A 23,594-nucleotide genomic window follows, 5' to 3' on the forward strand; every position below is an offset into this window, starting at 1 on the left:
CAGCTGGGTATGCACCACATCTGGATATGCATCACATCTGAATAAGCACCACAGCTGGATATGCATCACATCTGAATATGCATCACATCTGAATAAGCACCACATCTGGATATGCATCACTTCTGAATAAGCACCACAGCTGGATATGCATCACATCTGGATATGCATCACATCTGGATATGCACCACAGCTGGATATGCACCACAGCTGGGTATGCACCACAGCTGGATACACACCACAGCTGGATATGCACCACAGCTGGATACGCACCACAGCTGGGTATGCTGCTCTGGCCGATGTAACCTGGCAGAGGGCAGAAGTGTCATACACCAAAAGCAAGAAGCTGCTGCAGGGTGTGACAACCTTGTGTATCTCCATGTGAGACAGCCTCTGCTCATCCCTACTGGATTACTATTTAAACTCTGAGAGATAAACAGGAAAGATTTCCATTTTTTTAGTGCTTTACTTAANCATACAAAGAGTTAAGCTCAGGTGGGCATGACAAAGCAAAACACAAACTAGGGAGAAGGCTGCTTTGCTCTGAGTGCTGACCTTTTAAATCAGTCAGCTGTGTTATTTCTGTTCAGGAGACACTGAGATAATTGGATGTCTAGTCATCCCTCCAGCTCTGCATGAGGAGGAGTGAGCACTGTTAGCTTTTCATATTTCTCTCAGATCATACTTTTTGGCCCTGATCTTTGTCTCTTTTTAGCAGATATGTACATAAGGAATCTACAGGGCTCACTCCTGCTCAGAGCCATTTCAGCAGGCTCACTGCCCTTTGTGCATAAGGCAGACAGTCCTGACACCACAGATTCTTTCTTTTTGCAACACAGAGTCACCAGCGTCCCCACTTTCCTCTGTCAGTGGCAGCAGGCTCGCTCAACAAGAGACCTTTTCATGRTTTAGCTTGGGTAACTGTTGGTCAGTACAGTCAGAGATGCCTTTTGCCTCAACATCCTCACTGCACAGGACCAGCAAAATGTTATCATTTTGTCTATTAATGACACATATCAGCTGCATACAAATCAACTGGAATGATGATGCCATTATGCATGCTGACGAGTTTCTGTTCACTGCTTTGTTCAGGCAACAGCAGGCGTGGGCACAGCCCAGCACTGCCCTCCCACCCCTCTGCAGGCAGGGATGCAGCACTGAGCAGATGCTGTGTGTGGGACAGTATCAGCACTGCTGCCACTGTTCAAGCTCACAGAAATAAATAAATGACATCTAGACTCGTCTGAGCTRTGCTTGTGGTCCCCACTGAGGAGAAAGCTATTATCTTGGTGAGACTTGTGTCCACTCTGTGTGGACTGGTTGCTCCCACACCAGACTTGAATTTCTTTGTGTGAGACATATCCCCTTGCCCAGGTGTGGGTGAGTGTGTGTTTTTCCAGGAAAGCAATGAAGGCTTTGCCATGGCTGCCAGTGGTGTTTGGGTAGCACAGCACTTGGGGTCTGCAAGATGTGATCTTAACAGTAATTTGCTGGGCTGGTATGGAACCAGGAGTGAAAACTTTTAGACTGCCATCAGGAGAGGCAGCAACCACAGGGAACAGAAGTGCCTTGTTTCTGAGGGGCAGCACATCCCAGAGCTAAATATGTCTATTTGCTTTCACTGAGATCTGGGAAACTAAAATACAACAGATAAATAAAACTGATATAAATTAAGACTTCCTCACAGACAGGTTTAAATGGATCTAGATTGCTTTCTCTTTTCTCTAACTGACTCTAAAAAATTTCCAAGCACGGAAAATTTATTGCAGAGTTTTGCTGTTCTCACCAGGAAGACATCTCACCCAAAACTCTCTTATCGCAGTTTAATTTCATTACTTTGTTCACCTGTTATAATTTGAAGAGTATAACCAAGACTGATCAGTATTCTCTAGGCTCAGTAATCCCAACTGACTCAGTTTCCCCCTATACTTTCCAGATAATGCCTGACTACTCTGTTTCCTTGGTACTCTCTCAGAGTCTGGTGTTACCTAATCTCTTTCTGAGCAGTTAATGCAAACGCTGAGCATAAAATATAAGTGGGATAACCCGCTGCAGATGACAGCTATTTGTGTTATTTTAGATCAAGAGGGAGTCCTTCAGAGSCACACTTCCCAAGCAGACTTTCATCTGTCACTTAGCAATTTCATTTAGAGTGCATTACTTCAGCTTGCTTGGAAGAATATAATGGGAGAGAGTATCAAACAATATATTAGTTTAAGTTAAAAGATCTATATCCTATCAATTAAGCATATCTGTTTTCAGCTATATTTAGTAGAGTATGTCCTTGGCACTGAAACCTGTGTTTGATGTTATCTCTTGCTGCAAACACAAACCTGGTTATTTTCCTATYATCTTTCCAGAAATGAAAAATGACCCAGCTACTCTACCCCTCTTGTTCATGAAACATCAAGGCCAACTTTTCTCTGTTTCCATCTTCTGAAATATTGTCTGTCACCTTTAGTGTCTCAGATAACCACTGAAACTAATTCTCAATTAGGGGTGGGAAAAAAAATCTTGTCCTCTAGAACTGAATTTTCAAAGCATTTTTCAGACTTCCAGTAAATTCTTCAGGGAGCACATCCCTAACAAGACTCTGAACCTTCCTTACCAGGCTGTGGCCAGTGATAACCAGACCRTACACCCCATTTGCTTGCTCATCAGGTATAATTATTTGCTTTTTCGAAGATTTTTCAAACTGAATGTTGATTTCATCACTGTCCAGAAAAGAGTCAGGCTTCATCTTTTTCCTTGCATTCCTAAAAAAGGAAACCCAGGATAATAATGAAAAACTTGCAAAGATTTGCAACTTCATGGAAACAAAAAAATGCTTCCCTTTGATAGTTCAGTCCAATTTTCACTGTAACCGTACAACAATAAGCATTGTTTAGCTGCTGCTCTCTGTGCAGATCATCCACGTTTCTGAAACTCTTAACRAGTGTTGCTAAACTTCTGCTGATTCAAAGTCAAACAAACCATCTCAATGTCATGAAGGATGGTATCCCAAAGGGCATTCAATTTTCTGTACGTGTTTTCTGGCAGCCATCTACAGCAGGAGAAAAGGAGAAACCTTTCCCATCTTCCACCTTTACCTAAGAACTTGTGTCTACAGAGGAGGTGAGGAAGGAGGCAGCAATGTCAATAAAACACAACAGAAGCAGAGCAAGAGCAAAGCTCAAGCCTGGGGCCAAAGCYTTTGTGCCTCTGGATCACTTTTTGGTGAACATCAGCTGATATTCCCTGTCTGACTCTGCTTTCTTTTATCTTTATTTCATCTCAGCTCTTGGATCAAGAAGCTTCAGCATTAACTCTCAGAGGAGATTTCTACATTGTGTTTAGCTTCTGGATCAGACAGGAAGACAGCTCTCCCTTTATTTAAGGTCCCTCAGTGAACTGCAACAAGGAAAGCTGACAGAAAAAAAAGAGGTGGAATGATAGAAAACACAATTAGTGCTAGTGCTTCAGCCATTTACCTCAGCTCATTCAGTACATCATCAGATGTGCTACCTTCAATAACAAAAACATCTTCCATGTCATCATTCAGCAAGTTGCAGGAGTAACCAATATTCATTGCTGTCTCTAAAAAAGATAAAACAGGAAGATAATCCATATTAGCAGCCCCAAATTCACCACTTCTGTTCTTTTTGTACACAGGACAAAAGGTCTCTTTCTGACTCAGAAGAGCTTGGAGCCTTTCAGAGTCAATAGTAAAAGAGCCAGGAGAGTCACGTTGATGGATGTAGTGGCAAATTTGACGTCACAAGACCACGGGAAAAAAAAACTCTACCAACATGAAAAAGCGTTAAGACACCCTTTGCCCAACATATTTGGAGCAACAAAAAACATTTCATGTTGATTCAAAATTTTTGGGGGGGATTTTTAACTTGCCTTCTGCCTACTTCCAGAAAAGCCCCAAACCACAGTTCTGAAAAAGAATATGACATTTTGTCCATAAAATYCTGAAAAAACATATTTTGGTATTTTATAGCATAACTACTGCATTTGGAACATGACAAAATGAAATGTTTCATTTTTCTCAAATATTCCCTACTCAAGTCATGGATGAAATTATTTGCAAACTCTTCTGACTTCCCTGAAACACCATTGTTTCAGTAAGATATTATGTCTCCAAAAGAATTCACTGGAGTCTACTTGTTGTTCTTTCCATTTCCAAAAACATATGTTTCCTCCATTTCTCTTCTAGACGATGAGAGCCAGAAACAAACTGAGACTCACCCAACATCCACCTCAATAAGTTCCTAGAAAGCAGGACAAGATTTTTTCCACCTTCTTCACCTGAATGATCARCTGGATGAAAGCAGCAGCTTTTCACAGTTTATGTCAGGGACTGTGGGATAAKTGCCATCACTTCTCCAAAGGCAAAGAACGGCCTGCTTCCATTCTCAGGACAGAAATTAAGGACGACACGAGCCACAGTCATCTGGTCTAATTCTAATTAACTACAATTTTGTGTAGCTGGCAATGAAGCCAAGCCCTGTAAGTTTGTCTTCTGTGCAGTTTTCAAAGARTGAAAGGACTTGGCAGAACCACCCCACCAGTGGGAGAGAAGAGAAGCCTCCAAAGCCTCCAAGCTGCCTTTACCTTGCTTATCTCCAGTGAGAACCCATATCTTGATGTTGGCTTTGGCAAGAGTCTCAATCGTCTGTGGGACCCCATCTTGCAGCTTGTCCTCGATGGCTGTGGCACCTAGCAGCTTAACAGAAAGGGCAGGGAGCTGGTTTAGTCCTCCCACTGCTACCAAAGGAGAAAACATTAAATGTAGAGGTAGTTACTTAAGCAAATACAAATGAAATCCCCAGGAATAAGGCTGCACTAATTGTCATCTCTGCTARTTTACTGTACAGAGTGCAGCCCTGATCCTGCAGTTGTTCCTAGTCTCTAATCCCCCAGGCTCCGATGGGTTATGAATATGCATGGRAATTATTTGCAAGAATGCTTGCAGAGCTACAGGTCCGTGTTGTTCCATGTGTTCCCTTCACAACAGATCTCTAACAGAGGAACAAAGAGCCACAAGAGGAACAAGGACCCACAAAAACATTGTGGATCCGAGTCCCCAAACCTCCTCTTGTGTGGAGCTTGATCCCAGCTGTGCTCTACTGCAGCTGTTACATGGCTGCTAAACATCCTCTCCAGCCCTAAACAGACCTGTCCCCACCCCTGCTCCACACTGTCACCCAGACTGCTCAGGRCACAAACCCTCATTTTTGTGAAGTTACTGCTTTTTCTGCTGTTTGGAGATAGCTGGTGGCTTTAACCTGTCATCAAAGGGACATGGATGTTTCKCTGCTACCTCAGGTTTCACTGCTACCACCTACCTCCTGCTGCTGGCAGACTAAATTCCGAGGTTGGCTTTAAGCCCAGGATCCCTTCTGGCATCCTGGGATGTCCATCAGACATCAGCTGAGAGCGTTACCAGTGTAGGTAACAGCTCTGATGGAACCTCTCTACAAGGTCCTCAAAACTGCACAATCCCCGTTTTACAGTAGTCCCTGATCCAGACAGAGAGACTGTGAACTTCCAGGGGCCACATCTCATCTCCCTACTCACACTTGCTTCTTCCCTGAGCCCCGCTGGCAACCCAAGTACACAGCAAGTGGAAGGAGCAAAGGTGTCTGCCACGATTTCCACTATTTCAAGAAAACTCTGCCATGGCTCAAAAGCTGGATTGCTTCCCCTCAGATCCCACACATCCTTTTCATTCATTATTCATGGCTCTAAAACACAGGCAGACCCTCCAGGGCATTTAAAAACTGTAACAACACTGAGGGAGAGAAGAATGACTTGGAGATCACAGTTCTATTTCAAATTGACACAAACATGTTCATGGATAGCATCTACCCATCCTGCCCAAGGCTGGAAGAACAAAGGAGACACTCTCAGGGGCACTGGGAATTATTCACTGCCTGCCATTTCAAAGGCTGKAAAATAAATAGATCAACCATTTGCAAAAACAAGGGATAACTATGAAATATTTGTGTCCACGTCATCTCCCGCAGGCTCTGGTATGTCACTTCATCACGAGAAAGCTACTCTGACACCCACGTGAGTTAAAATAAAACCGTTCCCCTGCRCTGGTGGCTGACACCTGAGTTTGGGGCTCCTGACGGAGGTGCCAGTGAACACCCGGGACTGCCATGTTCTGAAGCGCTCCTGTCACACAGCCCACCGAGCTGCTTGCAGAGCGGTGTTTACCAAAGTCACACCGAGCTGTTTATTGACAAACCACCACCCTCGCTGCCTCCCCCAGAGCCTGGCCCAGATTCCCTGAATTACCAACCATTAGGTCTTTTTCAATCTCTTCATATAGCTCTGACAGTTTGTCTTCCCGTCCTTCCAAGGCAGTGCTGGCTTCATGGTGACGCCTGATCCAATCCTGAAAGTAATCTTCCTCCAGGCTTTTGTAGGCCACCACAAGTGTCCTCAGACCTTCTCCAGCAAACTCCTGCAAGACAGTGGTGAGGCAAAAACAGCCAAGAAGAACAGTCTGGTCACCTGGGCTTACAAAGGACTCTCAGAAAGCAGACCTGTGAAAGTGACTTGGTAAATTGGTAAAAAAAATGACAGCTTAGGCCACAAATATTGGGGTATTTTTAAATAGCAATTCCAGACTACTTTATCATTGACATCCATGGTCCTTATGAAGTAAAAGCTCAAAAAGGTCTTTTCAACTTTCTGGCTCTAAAGCTTTACCAGGCATTTGTTTCCCAGGCTTGYACTTCTCAACTAAAGGTCCAGAATAGTGAGATGTAAGTAAGCACTGAATAGAGCCTTGAATTTGGGACATGGATTCAACATTTTTAGGGTATGAATTGCGGCTGAAATGCACAGCATGAGCATAGCCAGTCATTGAATCTCAACAAGTCCTTGTAACTGTGCTTTCTGATGGGCAATATGGAGCTCAGTGTTTGCTGGAATAGCAGAGATGCATTTGTGAAAATGGAGGTGTTTCCCCAGGCTTGAAGTGAAGGTCCATCAGGAACAGGTCACAGGTCTTCTGAATGCCCTACACTGTATTTGCCATCTCTGTCCATACTGCAGAACCCCAAAATAATAAAATGTCTAGGRTTGGCAGGGTCCTTCATCTCATGAACTCATTCCAACCCCCTGCTATGGGCAGGAACGCCTTCCTCTAGACCAGGCTCCTCAAAACCCCATCCATCCTGGCCCTGAACACTTCCAGGGATGGAGCATCTGTATCTTCTCCGGACAACCTGTGCCCGTGTCTCATCATCCTCACAGTAAAGATTCTCTTTCTAGTATTTAATCTAAATCTACCCTCTTTCAATTTAAAGTCATTAACTCCTGTTTTTTCACAACATGCCCTTGTAAAAAGTCCCTCTCCAGCTCTCTTGTAGCCCTGTCAGGCACTGGAAGGTGTTTTAAGGTCTCCCCAGAGCCTTCTCCTCTCCAGGCTGAACAAACTCAGACCTCTCAGCTACAGAAGAGGTGCTCCAGCCCTCTGACCATCTCCATAACATCCTCTGGACTCACTCCAACAGATTCATGTCTTCTCAGTGGGATGTTAGACTCAGATTCATGTCCTTCTTATGTTGAGGATCCCAGAGCTGGACACTGTTCCAGGTGAGGTCTCACAAGAGCAGAATAGAAGGACAAAATCATCTCCCTCAATCTGCTGATTGTCCTGGAGCAGTTCAAATGGCACTTGGTGCTCCTGATTAGACAACTAATTTGAGACCTAACGCCACAGAAATTAATTTCTTTCTTTATTCCATGACAAAAAAATTGGCGCTTAAGTGCTCTTTCTAAAACTCAAAATGAAGTATGCCTCCATACCTGGAGAAAAGGCAATCATCAAATGCAGAGATCTCATTGTAAATGAAACACTTACATTCAGGTGTTCTGTGGTCTCCTCTTTGAGAGAGTTGCAGGATGGATGRAGCAGCTCATAAAGAATGGTGTCAGCCCCCTTGCAGTACAAAGTCAAGTCACCTTCTGGACTCCGCACTATGAGGAAGAGGAGAAGAAATGCTGCAAATCTCAGRCTGAGGCTTTTGGGGTACACAGCCCTTCCATCAAAACCAAGGAAAGCTTCTACTTTCTGTGTCTGTATTTCCCCAAGTTTTGGCAAACTTGCAGGAATCAAGACAAACTGCTTAGAAAAGMAGAGAGCACATTGGTTTGAGGAGACTCCACCTTGTCCTCACAGGCAGAACTTCATTCAGAATTTAAGAACAACTTTTTTATAAAATTGGTACCACTTCTCCTATTTCTCCTACCARCAAAGTGTAACTACAGTTACGAGATTCCCAAAATACTTGAGTATGTTGGAGGGTTAATAAACCCTGGAAAAATTTCTTGAATAATTTCTTCATTTTCTGTTTGGCAAATTTGATTCCTCAGTTCATTCTTGCTTTCTTCTTTCTTACTCCCTCAAATTTCACTGATAATTTAAAAGCTGATTAGAAGAAACACCTTTCCTGCGCTKCAATGGGGGCAGCAAGACAGATGAAAAGCTTAATGTCTTCAGGAGGCTGGCTTGCACCTGTGGTCCAGGTGTTGAGATTTCTCCCACCTGCCTCTTTTCAGCTTTTTTCTGGCACTGTTGCTGTGTAATTAAAAAGTCAAGGCAGTCCATCTCAAGCCCTCAGAAAAATATATTATTCAGAGCATGTTGCAAAGGATTTCTCTTAGAAAAATGCATCATAGCAGAAGGAGAGACAAATCTAGAACCTAAAAAGTCAGGAAGAAAAGAAAGTGGCAAAGGGAACATACCAATCACAGACATGCGCTTGCGAACATTGTTGAAATCCAGAATAGCCAAAAGTTTGTAGATTTTTGTCTCTCCCATTTCCACAACAGTGATGGTCTCTGGTGTGCGAGCYCTGAACACAAATCCAAAGTTTCTGGCAGCAGTGACTAGAGCTCCTTCATCAGGAGATTGTGCTTGATACACCAAGTTACCTGACAAACAAGAAAATAAATTAAGTAATGTGGTTTCTGACTTATTTCTGAGCTAAAAAAAAGTATAAATTCCCAGACATTACAAAGCAGATATCCCTTTGCTTTTCTGTCTATCTACAGAGGTGGAACACTAAAAAGAACCTTTATCCACTCATCTTCTACAAGTCCCACTAACCCATCCTCCAGGACAGTGCAAGACTCTTACACTTGAATTCTTTTGGGAACTTTAGTCACTCTCTTTGGAGTCTAACATCCCACTGAGAAGACAAGCTCCTTGGGTTTAGCCCCTTCTAAATCTGTGTGTATTTTTCTAATCAGTRTTTTTACCTGATACCTGTCAATTAATTCTAGCCTTTAAAGCATGGTTTTCATTGTGTCTGGGATTTGAGGAGGCTGACCCAGTAGCTGTGGGAGCACTGGGTGAGAGGAGCTAATGAGTCTCCAGTGGACACTCTATGTTCTTTGCCTTTTGGGACCAGGAGCAGAGTAGAAGAAGAGTGGGGCAAGCCTCTGCCACCTCAGAGRAGCTGTGGCACCTGCAATTTCCRCACTCCAGRGATGGGGTGTTTGCAGTAGTRTAGGCTCCACCATGGAACACACAGRGTGTGGAGGCCCTSATCCTTTCTCTTCCCTGWGGCATCTCCAAAGACACCGATTTATGTGTAGCCATACACTACAGAAAGTCACCAAGGAGCCAAAAGGACCAATAACAGCTTCTGTGGAGAGAACACATGCCATGGGGTGAGGGAATGTAACCACTCATCCTGGTGCTTTCAGCAGTCCTCACCTTCCTTCTTCTCCTCAGGCATCACTGTGTGGCAGAGTGAGAGCAGCCGGAAGAATCTGTGCGTTGGGACATCGTTGAGCCTCACGGCTTCGACCAGGCTGCGGTCGTAGAAGGCAAACTTTGGGTCAGCCAGCGGGTTGTACGAGAAATCAACCTTCTCTGTGTGCTGAAAGAACATGGCTTGGTGTTATTTGTGGAGCTCTYGCACAGCTGTGCACCAACACCTGCCCAACACAGCCCCTCTCTCCTCACATTTACAGAGGACCCTGTCCTGCAGGGCTGCTTGTGACAGAGATTGGTGGATTTAAGAAAGTGGGAGGTCATGAAAGATATTTAGTCACAGGACAGGACAGGCACTAGATGTGCCTTTCAGAGCAGCACTCAGGATAAGAACCAATTAGCTAAGCAGCCTGTCTGAACGGCAGCTAATGCTCCAACAGCATCCCTGCAGCCAAAAAAGTGCCTGCCCTCAACACATGCCTGCTTGGAGGCATTGTGCTCATGATGTCGAAGGCTGCCTGTGATAGCAGAACGCAGGAGCCCAGTTTAAAACAATTCAGAAGGCTCCGTTATCCACTATGTTCTCCCAAAGACAGAAAAAACCTGATAAGGAAAAAATAGGACAGACAGGTGATGTAAAGGTTAAACTCCACAGGCACTGCCCATTTTTTCAAAAAACAAGGAGCCCCAGGCAGAGTGGAACACGCTGGAGAAAYGTCCAGAAGCTCACAGCATGATGTGTCATGGAGCAATGCATTGCCAAGCCTGCCTTGGACAATTCTGACTCCCTCCCCATCCCTGATGAGCTCAGAGTTTCCAGGATGGGAATCATCCTTTTGACCTCTGACATTTAGCACTTAGTCCAAGAGCAYAGACCGACCCCTCCCACACTGTCTGTGCAGCAAGGTCCAGGCACAGCAACATCATGGATGTGTGGGCAGCAGGACTCTGCTCCAGAGAGTGTCACGAGCACAAGGGTGGGGTGGACAGCTGGCAGGACTCCAGTGCATGTCACCAGGCAAGGCTGGTGGAAAGAGGGCAGGCTGGAGGCACAGTACTCAACACAAGCAGCCTGCTTCAGTGGGCAATTTAAGTTCCAAATGGCCTGGAAATGAATCATTGGAATGAGGAGTGGGATTTTTATCATCATCTTGCTGTTTGTTATTTGGATTACTGCATGCAGCTTTCAGAYATTTTAGAAATGAATATATGTGTGTTTGTGCCAGCAAGCAGAGRCTAAAGAGAAATTTAGAAATTATTTTCACAGTTTCCAAAGTCCAGACATTAGCAGAAGTTGACAGTGACCTTGCTGTTGGTATGAACGGCACTCACTAATTCCTCTCTAAAGGTTTAATTAACTGCCAAGGTTAATAAAATTCACCAATGTTCAAGCCTCCAACAGACACCAATGGTCAGGCATTCAAGAGGAGCTGGGCACACACCAGGGTGTCAGATGAAGCAGAGGGGACAGTGGGCTGTTCCCAACCTGCAGGTTTAAGCCAGGCTTACTGGAAAAGAACTTAAMTCTGGGAATTCTCTGACATCCAGAGAAACACATCACTGTTATGAGCATCAAGAGAACCAGCTATTGCAGGGTCAAAAGCATGAGCTGGGCCTCCGTGGGTTGTGTCCACTGGTACCTAGCCAGGTGCACTGAAAGGCACAGATCCTSACAGCACTTGAACACTTACCTCATTTATTTCTATCCTTTGCCCAGACATATCATACACATCACCTGCAAGCAAGAAAGATGAAATTAAAGCCGCAAACTGTGGGTAAGTGCAGTCTCTGAGCCACAAAATTGGTTAAAAGTGTTTCTAAAAATTGGTTAAAGCTAGAATCTATTTTAGAAGTTTCAGTAAATTGACATGGGCACTGAAGATGGATGATACATAACAATCAGTTTCTRTGTTGGTCCATAAAAAATTCCAGACACTGACAGATGCTTGAAACACAAAACAGTTACCATAAAAATGAATGACTTTTGCGTAAAGAAGACTTGTCTTGTGCTGAACCCAGAGAGGATCTAGTGCTAGGTAGGAAATTGAAGTCCTTCCAGGAGATGACTTCTCTTGCACTTTTCTCTTTCAAAATCAAGCTCCTGGATCCTACTACATTTGCAGCTGTCCCTGGATACCCACAGAAAAGGAGTTTTCAAATCCCGTTTTCCCCACRTCTAGGTAGCAAGGCTGCTCTACTGATTTTCCCTGAATAGATGATCTGGGCATAGGAACTGAAGACATCTCATCTCCAGGAAACATCATTAGAACTTCTACCTGGATAAAAGTYTCACTGGGAAGGTCTGGACTGTGCCAAGGCCAGCCAGTCCCAAAGCTTTATTGAAATAAGATTGAAAGGCAATGAATTACAGGAATGATTGACTCATATTTGCAGCAGCAAACTCAGCTRTGACCAAAGTCAATTGTAATGCTGGTGTGCCTTCACAAAGGCCTCAGGAGTGTTAAAGAAAYACAGTAAACTCTTCTGAGAACCTGTACATCAGCTGGGAACCATAGCCAAGAGGCTTTTGTACATTTCCTTCCCTCAAGCCTCCAGAGGAAAGCAGAGCTAAATCACCCTTTCTGGCGTGGCTTTCCTGAATGCCCCTCAGCGGCAAATCCGGGGTATGTTCTAGGAAGAAGCTAAACATTTAGAAAACTACAGGTGTATTTCCCATTCATTTCTTGAACCCTTATCCTATATCTATGTTAGTTATTTCAGAAAAGTCCATTAAGGATACTTGATGGGAGAGATTTCAAACTGCTCAGCAGTACTAATGTAAGATATCACAGTAGCACTATTTGAGATATGGTGGTCTCCAAATATGCACAGATACATAGGAAGAAATATCTTCTTTTACTGGGTCAGCTGATAGCACTGAGAAAAGATGAAAGCTGTCCGGCACATTAGTGCATCAACAGGTCTGGCACAGGCAAAGCAAGCATCCATACACAAATAAGCAGTGACTAATTTCTCTGGGGCATCTAATGATGTTAATCAATTAGGCAGCTTGCAAAGTGTTAGCACCTCTTGAGCAGTCTGAAGAAAACTGCCTGGGGCCACATCATGAAAAGCCTTTTAAATCAATGACTTCTAGGTTCTAACAGAGCTAATGACTCTGATTTCCCATTTACTCCTATTCCTTACAAATCTTTCCCTCTTCTGGTAGGTGAAGGATGTCAGGCCTAAAGACAAAGACCAGGCCATTAACTAGTCCAACTACCTGAAAAAGGTGTGGAAAATCACTGCTCATGACATGAAAATTGCTGAAAAGAAGAGAGAGCAGTGTGAAAAGCTGACAAAATTTGCAGCTAGCCCAAGACCCGATGGCTGATTTCAAAAGTGATTAGGAGGGATTTAGTCATGAGAGTTACAAGTTATGTTTTGCAGGTTAGTAATACCCAGTAACCACATCAATAATGCCATAAAAAGCTGAGATTACCTAACTAGGGATGTCAGAAAAAAAAATAACAAAACCCAATCAAATTTGAGTATAAACATTGGAAATCTGGGACACTAATAGAATTTGTTCTTTAGTTGGAATGATAGTGGGGCATAAAAAGAGTGATTATAAAGTGAGAAAAGAGGTAAAACTACTAATATATGCAAATGATGCAATCAGGCTGTCCAGACATCCCTGCTGGGCAGCCTTGCACTTGATCACTGCGACTCCTGACACCGCACACTCTTCTGGATACCAGATTTAGCCTCTGTGGATGAAGAGGCGCACAATGGCACAAAATAAGAGGAGAATAAGAAATAATAATGGCACAAAATAAGAGGAGAATAAGTGGAGAATAAGAAAAACATAACATACCATAGGATTTGCCATTGATGGAGCACTTGTTGAAACACATGATGTTCTGGGTGAGAGTTCCTGTCTTGTCTGAGAAGATGTACCTGATCTGCCCSAGCTCTTCRTTGAGTGTAGTGGTCCGGGCCTGAGCTGGCGTGTCGTTCAGTGGGTAATACATTTTACGGTCCCAGTCGATGTAGAAACTGTTACCCAAGCGTATAATCTCCACGCTGATGAAACARAAAGAGAAGGTGATGGAATATTCATCAGCTTAAGGACAAGCTCTTTATCTTCAGCACCACCATTAACAACTGCAATTAGACAACAGCTTTGAAGGCAATGACAGGTTGAACTCATCTGTCCACAGGTGGCCTATGGTAAGGGGTTCTGAATCAAGTCCTGATGAAATGATCTGCTACATTTTCAGCAAACTCATTTCCTTCCTTTATAAAATAGCACTTTATAAAAGTACTTGGAAAGTTTCCAAGGTTTTCAGACTGAGAAGCGAGGCAGGGGCAGTGGGTTTCCCTTGGTGCTGTTTCAGGAGATGGTTTTCAGCAGAGCAGTGCTGGGCTGAGCCAATGCCAGTGGATGAGCACAACCATGTCTCAAACAACAGGAAAGCCATTGTGTCACCCACTACAGTCAAAGAGTGGCATCAGCTCACAGATGACGTGAATTTTCACTTTGCAGCATGACATATTGGACAGGAATGGAATTMATTCCTCATGTTTACCAAGACAAAAGAGAGTCTCAGTAGCAAAGCTGACTGAAGGTAGGCACAGTGATAAACTAAACAGAGCTATGCAGTCTCTACCCYATCCCAAGTTTTGAGAGCATCAGAGACACATTGGCTACCTGTCAGCCCTGCTTGGCTATCACCAATACCCAACAACAGCTCTGCATTCTCTGGGAAGAGGCAACACTCACACTGCTCATACAGAACCAAGTGCTTCAACATGACTGCTCCTACTTGCCTGACAACCCTCACCTGAGGAAAAGCCACCTCAAACAACAGGCYATTCATTCACTGTTAGTGAGACACGAATGGTGGCAGGCTTCCAGCCTTGCTCCTGCAGCATCCTACAYACCTACACCTCCCCTTTAATTGCAAAATCATCCTCTCCTCTTCCAGAGCTTATTGCTGTCCCCACTCCAACCGTGACAAAGCCTTCTGACAGCAGCAGAAATAAGGAAAGCGTGACTGTAGTTGTGCAGGATCATCTCTAATGGGGCTGCGTTAGSTTTTAAGGAAAATGCGGCTCCCAGTTAAGGCAAAAGCTAAACCTATCTTTAGATTAAATGTGAAAGGAGCTTTAGGCACATACCTGACATAGAGTGAAATTGGTACCACTGTGTTTAGAATGATCACRTATGACCAGAACATGAGGAAGCCAGAGTAGGAGGCAGAATTGACACCCTCTGCCCAGGGCAGATAGACCTGGAAGTAGTAGCCTTTATCATGCTCCCAGATACCATTGCCAATGGCTAGGATGAGACACATCAGTCCTAAAAATGCGAAGATCTGAAAAAAGAAAATAAAAAAAAAAAAACCCAAACAAATCAAAACCAATCAAAATATACTGCATTTTAGAAACAAGGAATTTATTATGGACAGTTTAATCAGAAGACTCTAATGAGATAGGGTTGGATAGCCTGAATCATAGGAAAATGTTCCTAGTGATGAAGAGGGAAAACCAGCAAAATTATGATACTTTTATATCAAGAACAAAACTACACAGTGCAGAGTCTGACAACTTAGAATTAAATGTCCTCAAACAGCTGGGGATTTAAATCCCAAGCAGACATCTCAGCTAGAGCAGTCACAGGCAGTTGGCTGCAAACACCCAATCTCATTAGAGGAGAGTGGAGCTGAGGGTTCTCAAACATCTGGCTGGGAATAGAAACTGCCTGGAGGACTTYACCAATGTGGCCATTTGCCAGGTGTATCAGTCTTCCTCACAATTTCTGAAAAGCTAATAAGGACAACCCAGCACCATACAGTTTGGAATTCAGCACTGGATATTATTCTGATGGTTAGACGAGAGTTAATTGCTTTCTCAGAACTAATGGTTGCCTTGGTGCCTTGCCCTCACAATCTGATTACATTTCCTTTGAGCAAACAGAAAGCAACACCAACCAGTGATGTGTATCCTTGGGTTTTAGAGAAGCCTGATTCCTGAAGCCTAAAGCAACCAGGGCAACAGCAAATGGGAAGTGAATTTCAAAGTGAGAAACCTTAGTGAAAACTGGGGCTTGCTCAGGAGCACTATTTAACAGACACAAAAACCTTACATTGGTCAAAAAGCATTTTTTTGATTAAAAGAAGACAAGAATGTAGCAAAGAAATTATTTGGAAGTGAATACAAAAAGAACAGGAAGAAGGAAATTTAACAGAAATTAATACAAACTGCAAGGAATTCTAGAACTGTGAATATCCAACAGCCATAAAACATCAAGAAAAGAAAAAAATGAACTCATAAACAGGTGTGTGAAAAGCAAATGTGTGAAAGAGACAGTCCTCCAACAGGAAGGAAGAAGGAAGAAAAAGGAATTATCTGCCTTATAGCAGATRAAAAAGGCAGATTATGTTCACTGACACAGAGCACTATGTAGCTCTACCTGCTAATAAACATTTTCAGTGTAGTGGACCCATCCAATTCAAAGCTGGAAGCTTAGAGGATAGCTTTTAWCCTTTAATAAGGTTAGATTTTAACAACACTTTAAAAACTGAGAAGCCCCACCATATTGGAATCCTGCTAAAGTAATTACAATATTTGTAAGGCAGAAATGGTGATGGTTGGGGGAGATAAACTGCAGTAAACTTGACATCCTTCCTGGATATATGATAATAAAATRATTCTTTTGGCACAGGCTTTTCCAAACATTTGACATTAAAAAATCAATAWAATAATAAMAATGTGAGGATATGGAGTCAACTGGATGCACAAAAGAGCAATTAAAAATCATCTTTTGCAAGTATAATCATTAGGGAGGAAATATCAGTATGTTGGGCCATTTTGTAAAGGCCAYACAGCAACAATCACATTAAAACAATGATCAACCTTTTTGAAAAACAGTAATTGAGGTACAAACATAGAAACGTTGATGGTAAAGCTAATATTTGTACTGCTGAGGTAATCCACAGGAGGAAGAAAGATGCTTCTAGGGAGCAATATGAATCACTTGGTGAAAAGTTCATGCCTGATCAACTCAAGTTTTAATATCAAAAAGCCACAAAAGGGAACTGCAGTAAAAAAAAAAAAAAAAGGTGGCAGGCTGAGTTTCAGGGGACACATTTATTTCACACGAGTAGTATGTTTTCTATTTAATTGTGCGAAGCCAAATAAATTACTCAACTTGTGAAATTGAGACRATATTGCTTGCTGGTAAGGAATGTGCAGCAGTGTTTTTAAACCTCTGTGAACCAGAAATTAAAACAAACGTTGATCTGCACTATTGTAATTATAAGGACTTAAGGATATATGAGAGGCATGACCCACCTCACTGCCCCACAAGTTAAAAATTATCCATTTGCAGAATATCACAATCCATGTAGGAATTTCAGTGTGTGATTCAGCAATAGAAATATACGCGGGACAAGACAGGAGCTGAACTTTCCCAAGGTGTCCCTGCCCGTGGCTGGRRTGTTGGAACAGAATGATCTTTAAGGTCCCTTCCAATCCAAACCAAACCACTCTGTGATTCTATACCACAGCAGCTTTTGCCTACAACTGATTTATGTACATTTTGTTTTCTGTGCATTGGGCATGTCAAYGCTCTCACAATCCCACTCATGTGCAACACTTGTGCTTGCACAAAGCTCACCAACATGCTGTTTGCTCTGAGACGAATGCARAAGACCAGGCCTTTAACAGCAACCCTGGAGATTAATTTCTGTGCACAGAAACAATTGTGTGCAGGGTGCTTCAATTGTAACCACAGCCCTGAAGAGAAGGAGATGAAAAATCATAGGCTTGTGCATRTTCATGGGGCTTCCCACCTTCAACATCCTCCCTCCCTGGTCCTGACCATGCACTGCCTGCTGAAGATCCTCTTGGAAGGAATTTTGTGAAGTGACYTTTGACTTCAAGACAAACATTGATTTTTGGAGTGTGAATTAAAGCAGTCTCAGTGCCTTGATGGGTACTTGGAGTTCTGCTCCAGGATTTGAAGCAGTAAGTTGTTTTAAGAGATGAATGTGAGAGCTCTCTTTCTCTGAAAAGTTGCYCTCCCAAGCCTGCTAAGAAGCAGCTTTTGGAGAAAAAAAAGCATTTCTGGAGCTTGGCAAGTGCATCTGCAGTGGAGGAGCATTAGCCCCTCAGATCGATGAGAAACACCTCCAAATGTGAAAAAACAGCTATGACTGCCATCTGGAAAGGTTCACTCCTGATTAACCCTTGCTGGGACAGATCATGGCAATATTCAACAGCCACTCCCTTGGTGAACCTGCTTAAACACTGCTTTGTGCCTGGAAGTTTTATAGGCAAATAAACTCAAAATAACCTTGCCAGTGCTAATGTGGAATAAGTTTTGCGACATTCAAATTACTTATTTAAAGTAAATCGTGGCTGCTTTGTATTCCCAAACTCAAGAGCACAAATACACTGCCTATTTTTACAACCACACTCTATAACCTTCGACTGCCCAGAGAGCTAGAAAAACCCAATGCCACATCCCCTTAGGTGTGCAAAGAKTCTGGTGTTTGAGCTATGACAGAGCTTTACTTAGACATCAAAATTTTAGGTTTCTTAAAAATGTGTTAAGGACACAAACACACCCTTGGCTCCACCAGCGCCCAAGAACACAGGCTGATGCAATCGGCTGCAACTTGCTCAGTTTTTTTTTAAAAAAAGAGCCAGGAGGTAAATTMATCTCATTTGTGTTTATAAAGAGAAGCCAAACAGACAGAAAGTTCTGTGGGTGGGTGGGACCTCTGGCTTGTGAAAGGAGATTTAGCAAATCTTAGTTGAAAGTTAAATTCCAAGTTCCTTATTCAGTTTTTCTTTACTCTGTTTCTGTGCCTTGTGGATCCCCCACAGCCCATTCTTCTCTCCAGTAAGAGCACAGCAGAACACCTATGAAAATGTGAAGTTTTTGAAATGCTTGCAAAATTCTGAATATAAGAGGCCCAAAGCTTGATGGTTTTTGCTGTCCCCTTAAGAGGAAGAAGGGAAGAAAACACTGGGGGAACCAAGCTGGTGATGATAACCAGGATTTTCCCTTGGCAGAGATTGGTGCAAGATTACTAAAATTAAGGGCGTGTCCTTACTGCACACAGAGCAAGGCCTCAAGAGGGATTGAAAATAACCCTGGAGTGGCACTGCTGGGCATCCCTGACCCCACTTAGAGGACTTTTGGGATCCCTAGGAAAAAGCAGGAATACAGGGGCTGAGATGATGCTTGGAGGACCRTGGAGATGTCTGTGCTCTAAGCCCTGGAGCTGAGACATGACTGACACCAGAGAGGGCAGGGAAAGCTCAGACAGCCTTTCTGTGATTTACAGATGCTGTTGGATGCCTCCTCCAGGGCTTGCTCCAGGCCTGGGGATGGATCCTGTCCCCAGCTGGCTGCTAGGGTCATCTGGAGAGCAAGAGCAGGAGGGAAGAGGCAGGAACAGTGACCACTGACCACCAGACCTTCTCAGTGTCACAAACTGAACACAATGCAGAATGCATGGAAAAGAATGGCAAACTTACACTCAAAGGAAAATAAAATCTGAAACTAAAGACCTTTTCTTCAAGCAACATTGATTAAAGTAGTGTCAGAGGGTATGTCTTCCTTCCCTGACTGGCTTTGAACTCAAGCAGTAAAATCTTGAGAGTCTGTAAAATTACTGGTTTTTCTGCCTGGAAGTATTTACCATTTGTTAAAAGCACTGATGAGCTTAACCCTCAAATTAGATCTGTTTTTCAATGTGAGAAGAGTGCCTACTACGTAAGATTAGTGTTCTCAAACTTCCCAGCTGCTAAAAACACCAGTTTCTGGGCATTAATGAGACCATGTCTAATAATTTATCCTAACATGTTAAGTCAGAAGCTGGCATCATATAAATTAGCAAGCTCAATTACCAAGTCCTATGCAGATATCACCAGAGATGCCAAGAAATCAGGAGGAAGAGACAGAGCTGGTGATGTTTATTTAAATAGAAAATGACAAAATGACAGAAGAAAAAAGGGATTTGCAGGCTTAAAAATATTTCTCACACAAAAATACACAGCAAGGGAGAGCAGAGAAAATGACAAGCTCAGAAGAAAAGTCCTTAATTCTGTCAGTGTAATGGCCTTGCTTTGCAAGATGGGTTGGCAGAGGTGCTGCAGAACTCAGGCTGCTAATAAATTATGACGTACTTTTTCTTTTTATCATTAGTCACTTCTGATATTCCCCCGTTTGTGTGGGCAAAGAGGTGGAGCATCTGGAAATGATGAACCCATCTGAAGGAAGGAAGACACATTAATCAGACTTACCACCAACACAAGGACATTCATCAGCCGATCGATGCTTGTCCTCTTAAAAGTTGTTTTTCCGCTGTTCTGCATGAGTTTTGTGTCTGGCCCTGGAGATGAAACATGCTTGTTGATTTTAGTAATAAAGCTTAGCTGTTCTAAAGCTGATTCCCTCTGAGGCCCCACTGTGCTCCTCAGTATAAAGAACCATTGCAGCTCTCTTGAAGTCAAGTACACTGATTAAAGTTTAGAGTTCTGGTGGGAAACTTGGGCAGAAACAGGTAAAGTCATTTGTCTGAGATTATGTGGAGGGCCACATAAAACCATTAATTATGGACTTTGACTCTGCTCTCTTCTTTCAACATTCAACCCTCCCTCTMAGGTTTCTGTATTTTCACATAATAYCTGATATTGCTATGTTATTGGTRAAATTATACATTATCTCACATGTCTAGAGGAGTAAAGAAACAGCAGAAGAACTATGCTCATGAAAAGCAYAGATCTAATCAATAATATTACTGATGACCCTGATATTCCAATGTGGATTAAAATCATATAGAAATGATATGCAGTGCTTAATTCAATACACTTCCAAGAATTCTTAACCAAATTTAATGGTTTAAATTCTTTCTTACTCATCAATCAAAATTCCCTTCCTGTACTTTGCTGCGTGAATTTCTGAAATAAGAAACTTTTTTCTTCTTGTAACTGGTGGAAACATACTTTCCAAACTCTATTCCTTTTGTGCATGCTGGGTATGATGTACTTCCATGCTAGTGCTGCTGTGTTTTGTAATTCACATGTCAGCCTTTTTACCTACCAGCATAAATAACGAGTCCAAAGCACCACTCAGTGTTCCTAATGGTACAGCCCCTCAGCAACATCTTCTCATTGTCCAGGGCATACTTCTCTCCTCGAAGAGTTAGAGTTCCTGTGAATTTATCCAGTTTGTTATTTGGTGCCTCACATCTGACTTCTCCTGTAAAAAGAAGGCAAAAGCAAAAATGGAAATCTTGGTCCAGAAAGGTGTCATCAATATTGCATTCCCAGCTGCTCCTCAGAGAGACAATATTTCACACTATAGTTGCAGTCAACTCCTAACCCTGTCATTCCCATTCTCTATCTTATATTTACTGATGTTCTGGTACGTTGCTCCCCATATCCATCTCATAATTCAAGGGACCACAGTGAACTTGGATATATCCAGGTCTTTGAACACAGCAATTTTTTATTGGTAGAGCACAAAACTAAGTTTCCACAACTTTTACGTGGGTGAGAAGAAATGTTGAACCAGCGACATATTTTTAATCCATTCACAGTAAGTTCATAGTGGTACGATGTCACTGGATAACTTTAGCTAAAAGTGCTGACATTACCTTTTTTCTGATTTCATTTTCCCTTCAACTGCAGGAGCCCAAGCGAATAAAATCATAGCCTAAAGGCTGCAGAAGAGTAATTAACTGAGGTGTCTTTGTTCACTGGTTTTTAATTTCACCTGTTTTATAACTCAAATCCCAGGAGCACATAAAAAGGTACCGCTACCTTCTTTGGCCACACAAGTGACACTGAAACTGATTGGAGTGTCTATTTCTACGTTTTATATTTATTTCTTGTAATAAAATGTGTTCAGATGCCTCAGTATGAAAATGACTATTTAAATCAACAGCTGCACTTGACATTTAAAGACTCAAAGCAGAGCCCTGTGGATGTATTGAAAASAACTGGAAAATACAAATATGCCTTATTGAAAGGCAATCTAAGAGTTCAGTCTGTTCACTTAATCAGCAGAAGCATTAAATTTATTTTGATCATGGGCTGTAAATATCTACAAAAAGACTAGTATTTGCAGAGAGTAAAGTTCTTTTAGCTGTTCTCAGATTAACACACCAGGCTCAAGAGACTGAAGAAAAATCCAGAGAAGTCCAGAAGAAAAGCASAGCTCTAAGTGCTATAGTCATCTTCAGCATACGCATTTTAAAATCAAAGATTATTAAAATTATAAAAAAGTAGGTCTACTCTAGGGCAGAAAAATCATCAGACTCAAAAGATCAAACAAGTAGGAAATTCAGTGACACGTGACATCAGAACTCATAGTCACAACTGTGTTGATCTGCTGTTTTATTGTCTGGTGAAAGAGTTAAATACTGCCAAGCTGACATGTGGTAAGGAGTGGCTGACTGAAAAGTATTGCTGCCTTTCTGGTCTCCCAGTTCCCCAAATCAAACAAAGAAGTTCAGGGTTTTGCAAGCATCTTCCTTATCTGAGCCATCAAACAAACATCATAACTCACATTAAGCATTCCACTGAGTGCCTGTATTAGCTGCACAACCCTGCCCTCTCTTCCTGTCTTAAAAAGTAATTAGATAAAGAGTTACATAAATATTTAAATATTTCTAGGGAGGTTTGCTAAGGGAAATGCAGGGCTCAGTCTGATTCCAGGCACTCTTCCCAGTACACTGTCAAATATAAATCATCCTGGGAAACATTTTATTCATTTTAAGTATTGTGAAGAGGGCACTTTTATTTACAACCTAAGTAAAACAGAGATTTGCAGAATAAATAAATACCCAATAAAAAGTTTTCTATTTTTCAAAATATTTTTAAACTTTTTTTTTAAATCAAGCACTTCCAAGAACACTATGCCCTTAGATAAGCATCACACTGAACATGCCTGAAAAATTATCCAAGATTAAGATTTTGCTTACAAATTGACAGACACTTCAGTCTGTGCAGGGAAACAATTAAGGCATGCTACTCCAATTACTAACATAAAGCATCTAACTTGCACCTGTAAAAACATATTTCTCAAGACCTAAAACACTCAGAACCTCAGCCATCACTTCAGAGAAATCCTGATGTACTGAGCTGACACTTGGCAAAAACGACAGACATTATTAAATAAAACCTCAACAAAGAAGGCAAAAGAAACTCTACCAGACACAGTCTCAGCTATGTTCTTTGCCACATCCCCACCACTTGTCCTGGAATCATCTACTTATTTCAAAAACATATTTTTCTAAAATTATTCTCCCTCCCTGAAAGCCTGCAATCCTYGAGGTTTTCCAAGGACAGCAGCACTCATTCCACCCCTTTCCACACTGTAATCCTGACCTCATATCTAGGCCAGCAGAGCACTGCAGAACGTGACTAACACCTCTTGGGCTGTTCCCTCATCTTCTCTCCACAGACAGATGATGTGTGAGCATGGAGTATTCTGGTTTTGACAGGCCTGATTCCTTTCTGTGTATGTGCTATGTATTCCCTGGCATTCAGTGACAGGACACTTGRGAATGGYAAAAGTTGCACCRGGAGAGGTTCAGACCAGCYCTCTTAGGAAACATTTCTTTACTGAGMGGGTGACCACTCACTGTAACACACTTCCTAGAGAAGTGATTGATGCCCTCAGACTGTCAGGTTTAAGAGGCATTTGGACAGTGCTCTTAAAAATACACTTTAATTTTTGGTCAGCCCTAAAGTGGTCAGGCAGTTGGACTAGATGATCATTGTAGGTCCCTTCCAACTGAAATATGCTGTTCTATTCTATTCTATTCTATTCTATTCTATTCTATTCTATTCTATTCTATTCTATTCTATTCTATTCTATTCTATTCTATTCTATTCTATTCTA

At 42.3% G+C, this 23,594-nt stretch overlaps 1 protein-coding gene across 4 annotated transcripts in view; it reads right to left on the reverse strand.

Moving 5' to 3' along the window:
* Positions 1 to 23,594, reverse strand: part of LOC130575601 (phospholipid-transporting ATPase ID-like) — an 82,531-nt gene that overhangs the window by 13,082 nt on the left and 45,855 nt on the right. For all 4 annotated transcript variants that reach the window (XM_057369597.1, XM_057369596.1, XM_057369595.1 and 1 more), the window contains exons 10-21: positions 20,787 to 20,945; positions 19,988 to 20,076; positions 14,849 to 15,045; positions 13,542 to 13,750; positions 11,416 to 11,459; positions 9,725 to 9,890; positions 8,749 to 8,937; positions 7,865 to 7,980; positions 6,293 to 6,457; positions 4,597 to 4,708; positions 3,468 to 3,573; positions 2,606 to 2,753 (exon numbers count right to left, since the gene is read on the reverse strand). In XM_057369597.1, the coding sequence (XP_057225580.1) occupies positions 2,606 to 2,753; positions 3,468 to 3,573; positions 4,597 to 4,708; positions 6,293 to 6,457; positions 7,865 to 7,980; positions 8,749 to 8,937; positions 9,725 to 9,890; positions 11,416 to 11,459; positions 13,542 to 13,750; positions 14,849 to 15,045; positions 19,988 to 20,076; positions 20,787 to 20,945 (1,700 nt within the window). The remainder of the gene's footprint in view (positions 1 to 2,605; positions 2,754 to 3,467; positions 3,574 to 4,596; positions 4,709 to 6,292; positions 6,458 to 7,864; positions 7,981 to 8,748; positions 8,938 to 9,724; positions 9,891 to 11,415; positions 11,460 to 13,541; positions 13,751 to 14,848; positions 15,046 to 19,987; positions 20,077 to 20,786; positions 20,946 to 23,594) is intronic.

The sequence above is a fragment of the Malurus melanocephalus genome, unplaced genomic scaffold, assembly GCF_030028575.1.
Source record: "Malurus melanocephalus ecotype Western Australia unplaced genomic scaffold, MMel_1.1 scaffold_113, whole genome shotgun sequence".
Taxonomy (NCBI): Eukaryota; Metazoa; Chordata; class Aves; order Passeriformes; family Maluridae; genus Malurus; species Malurus melanocephalus.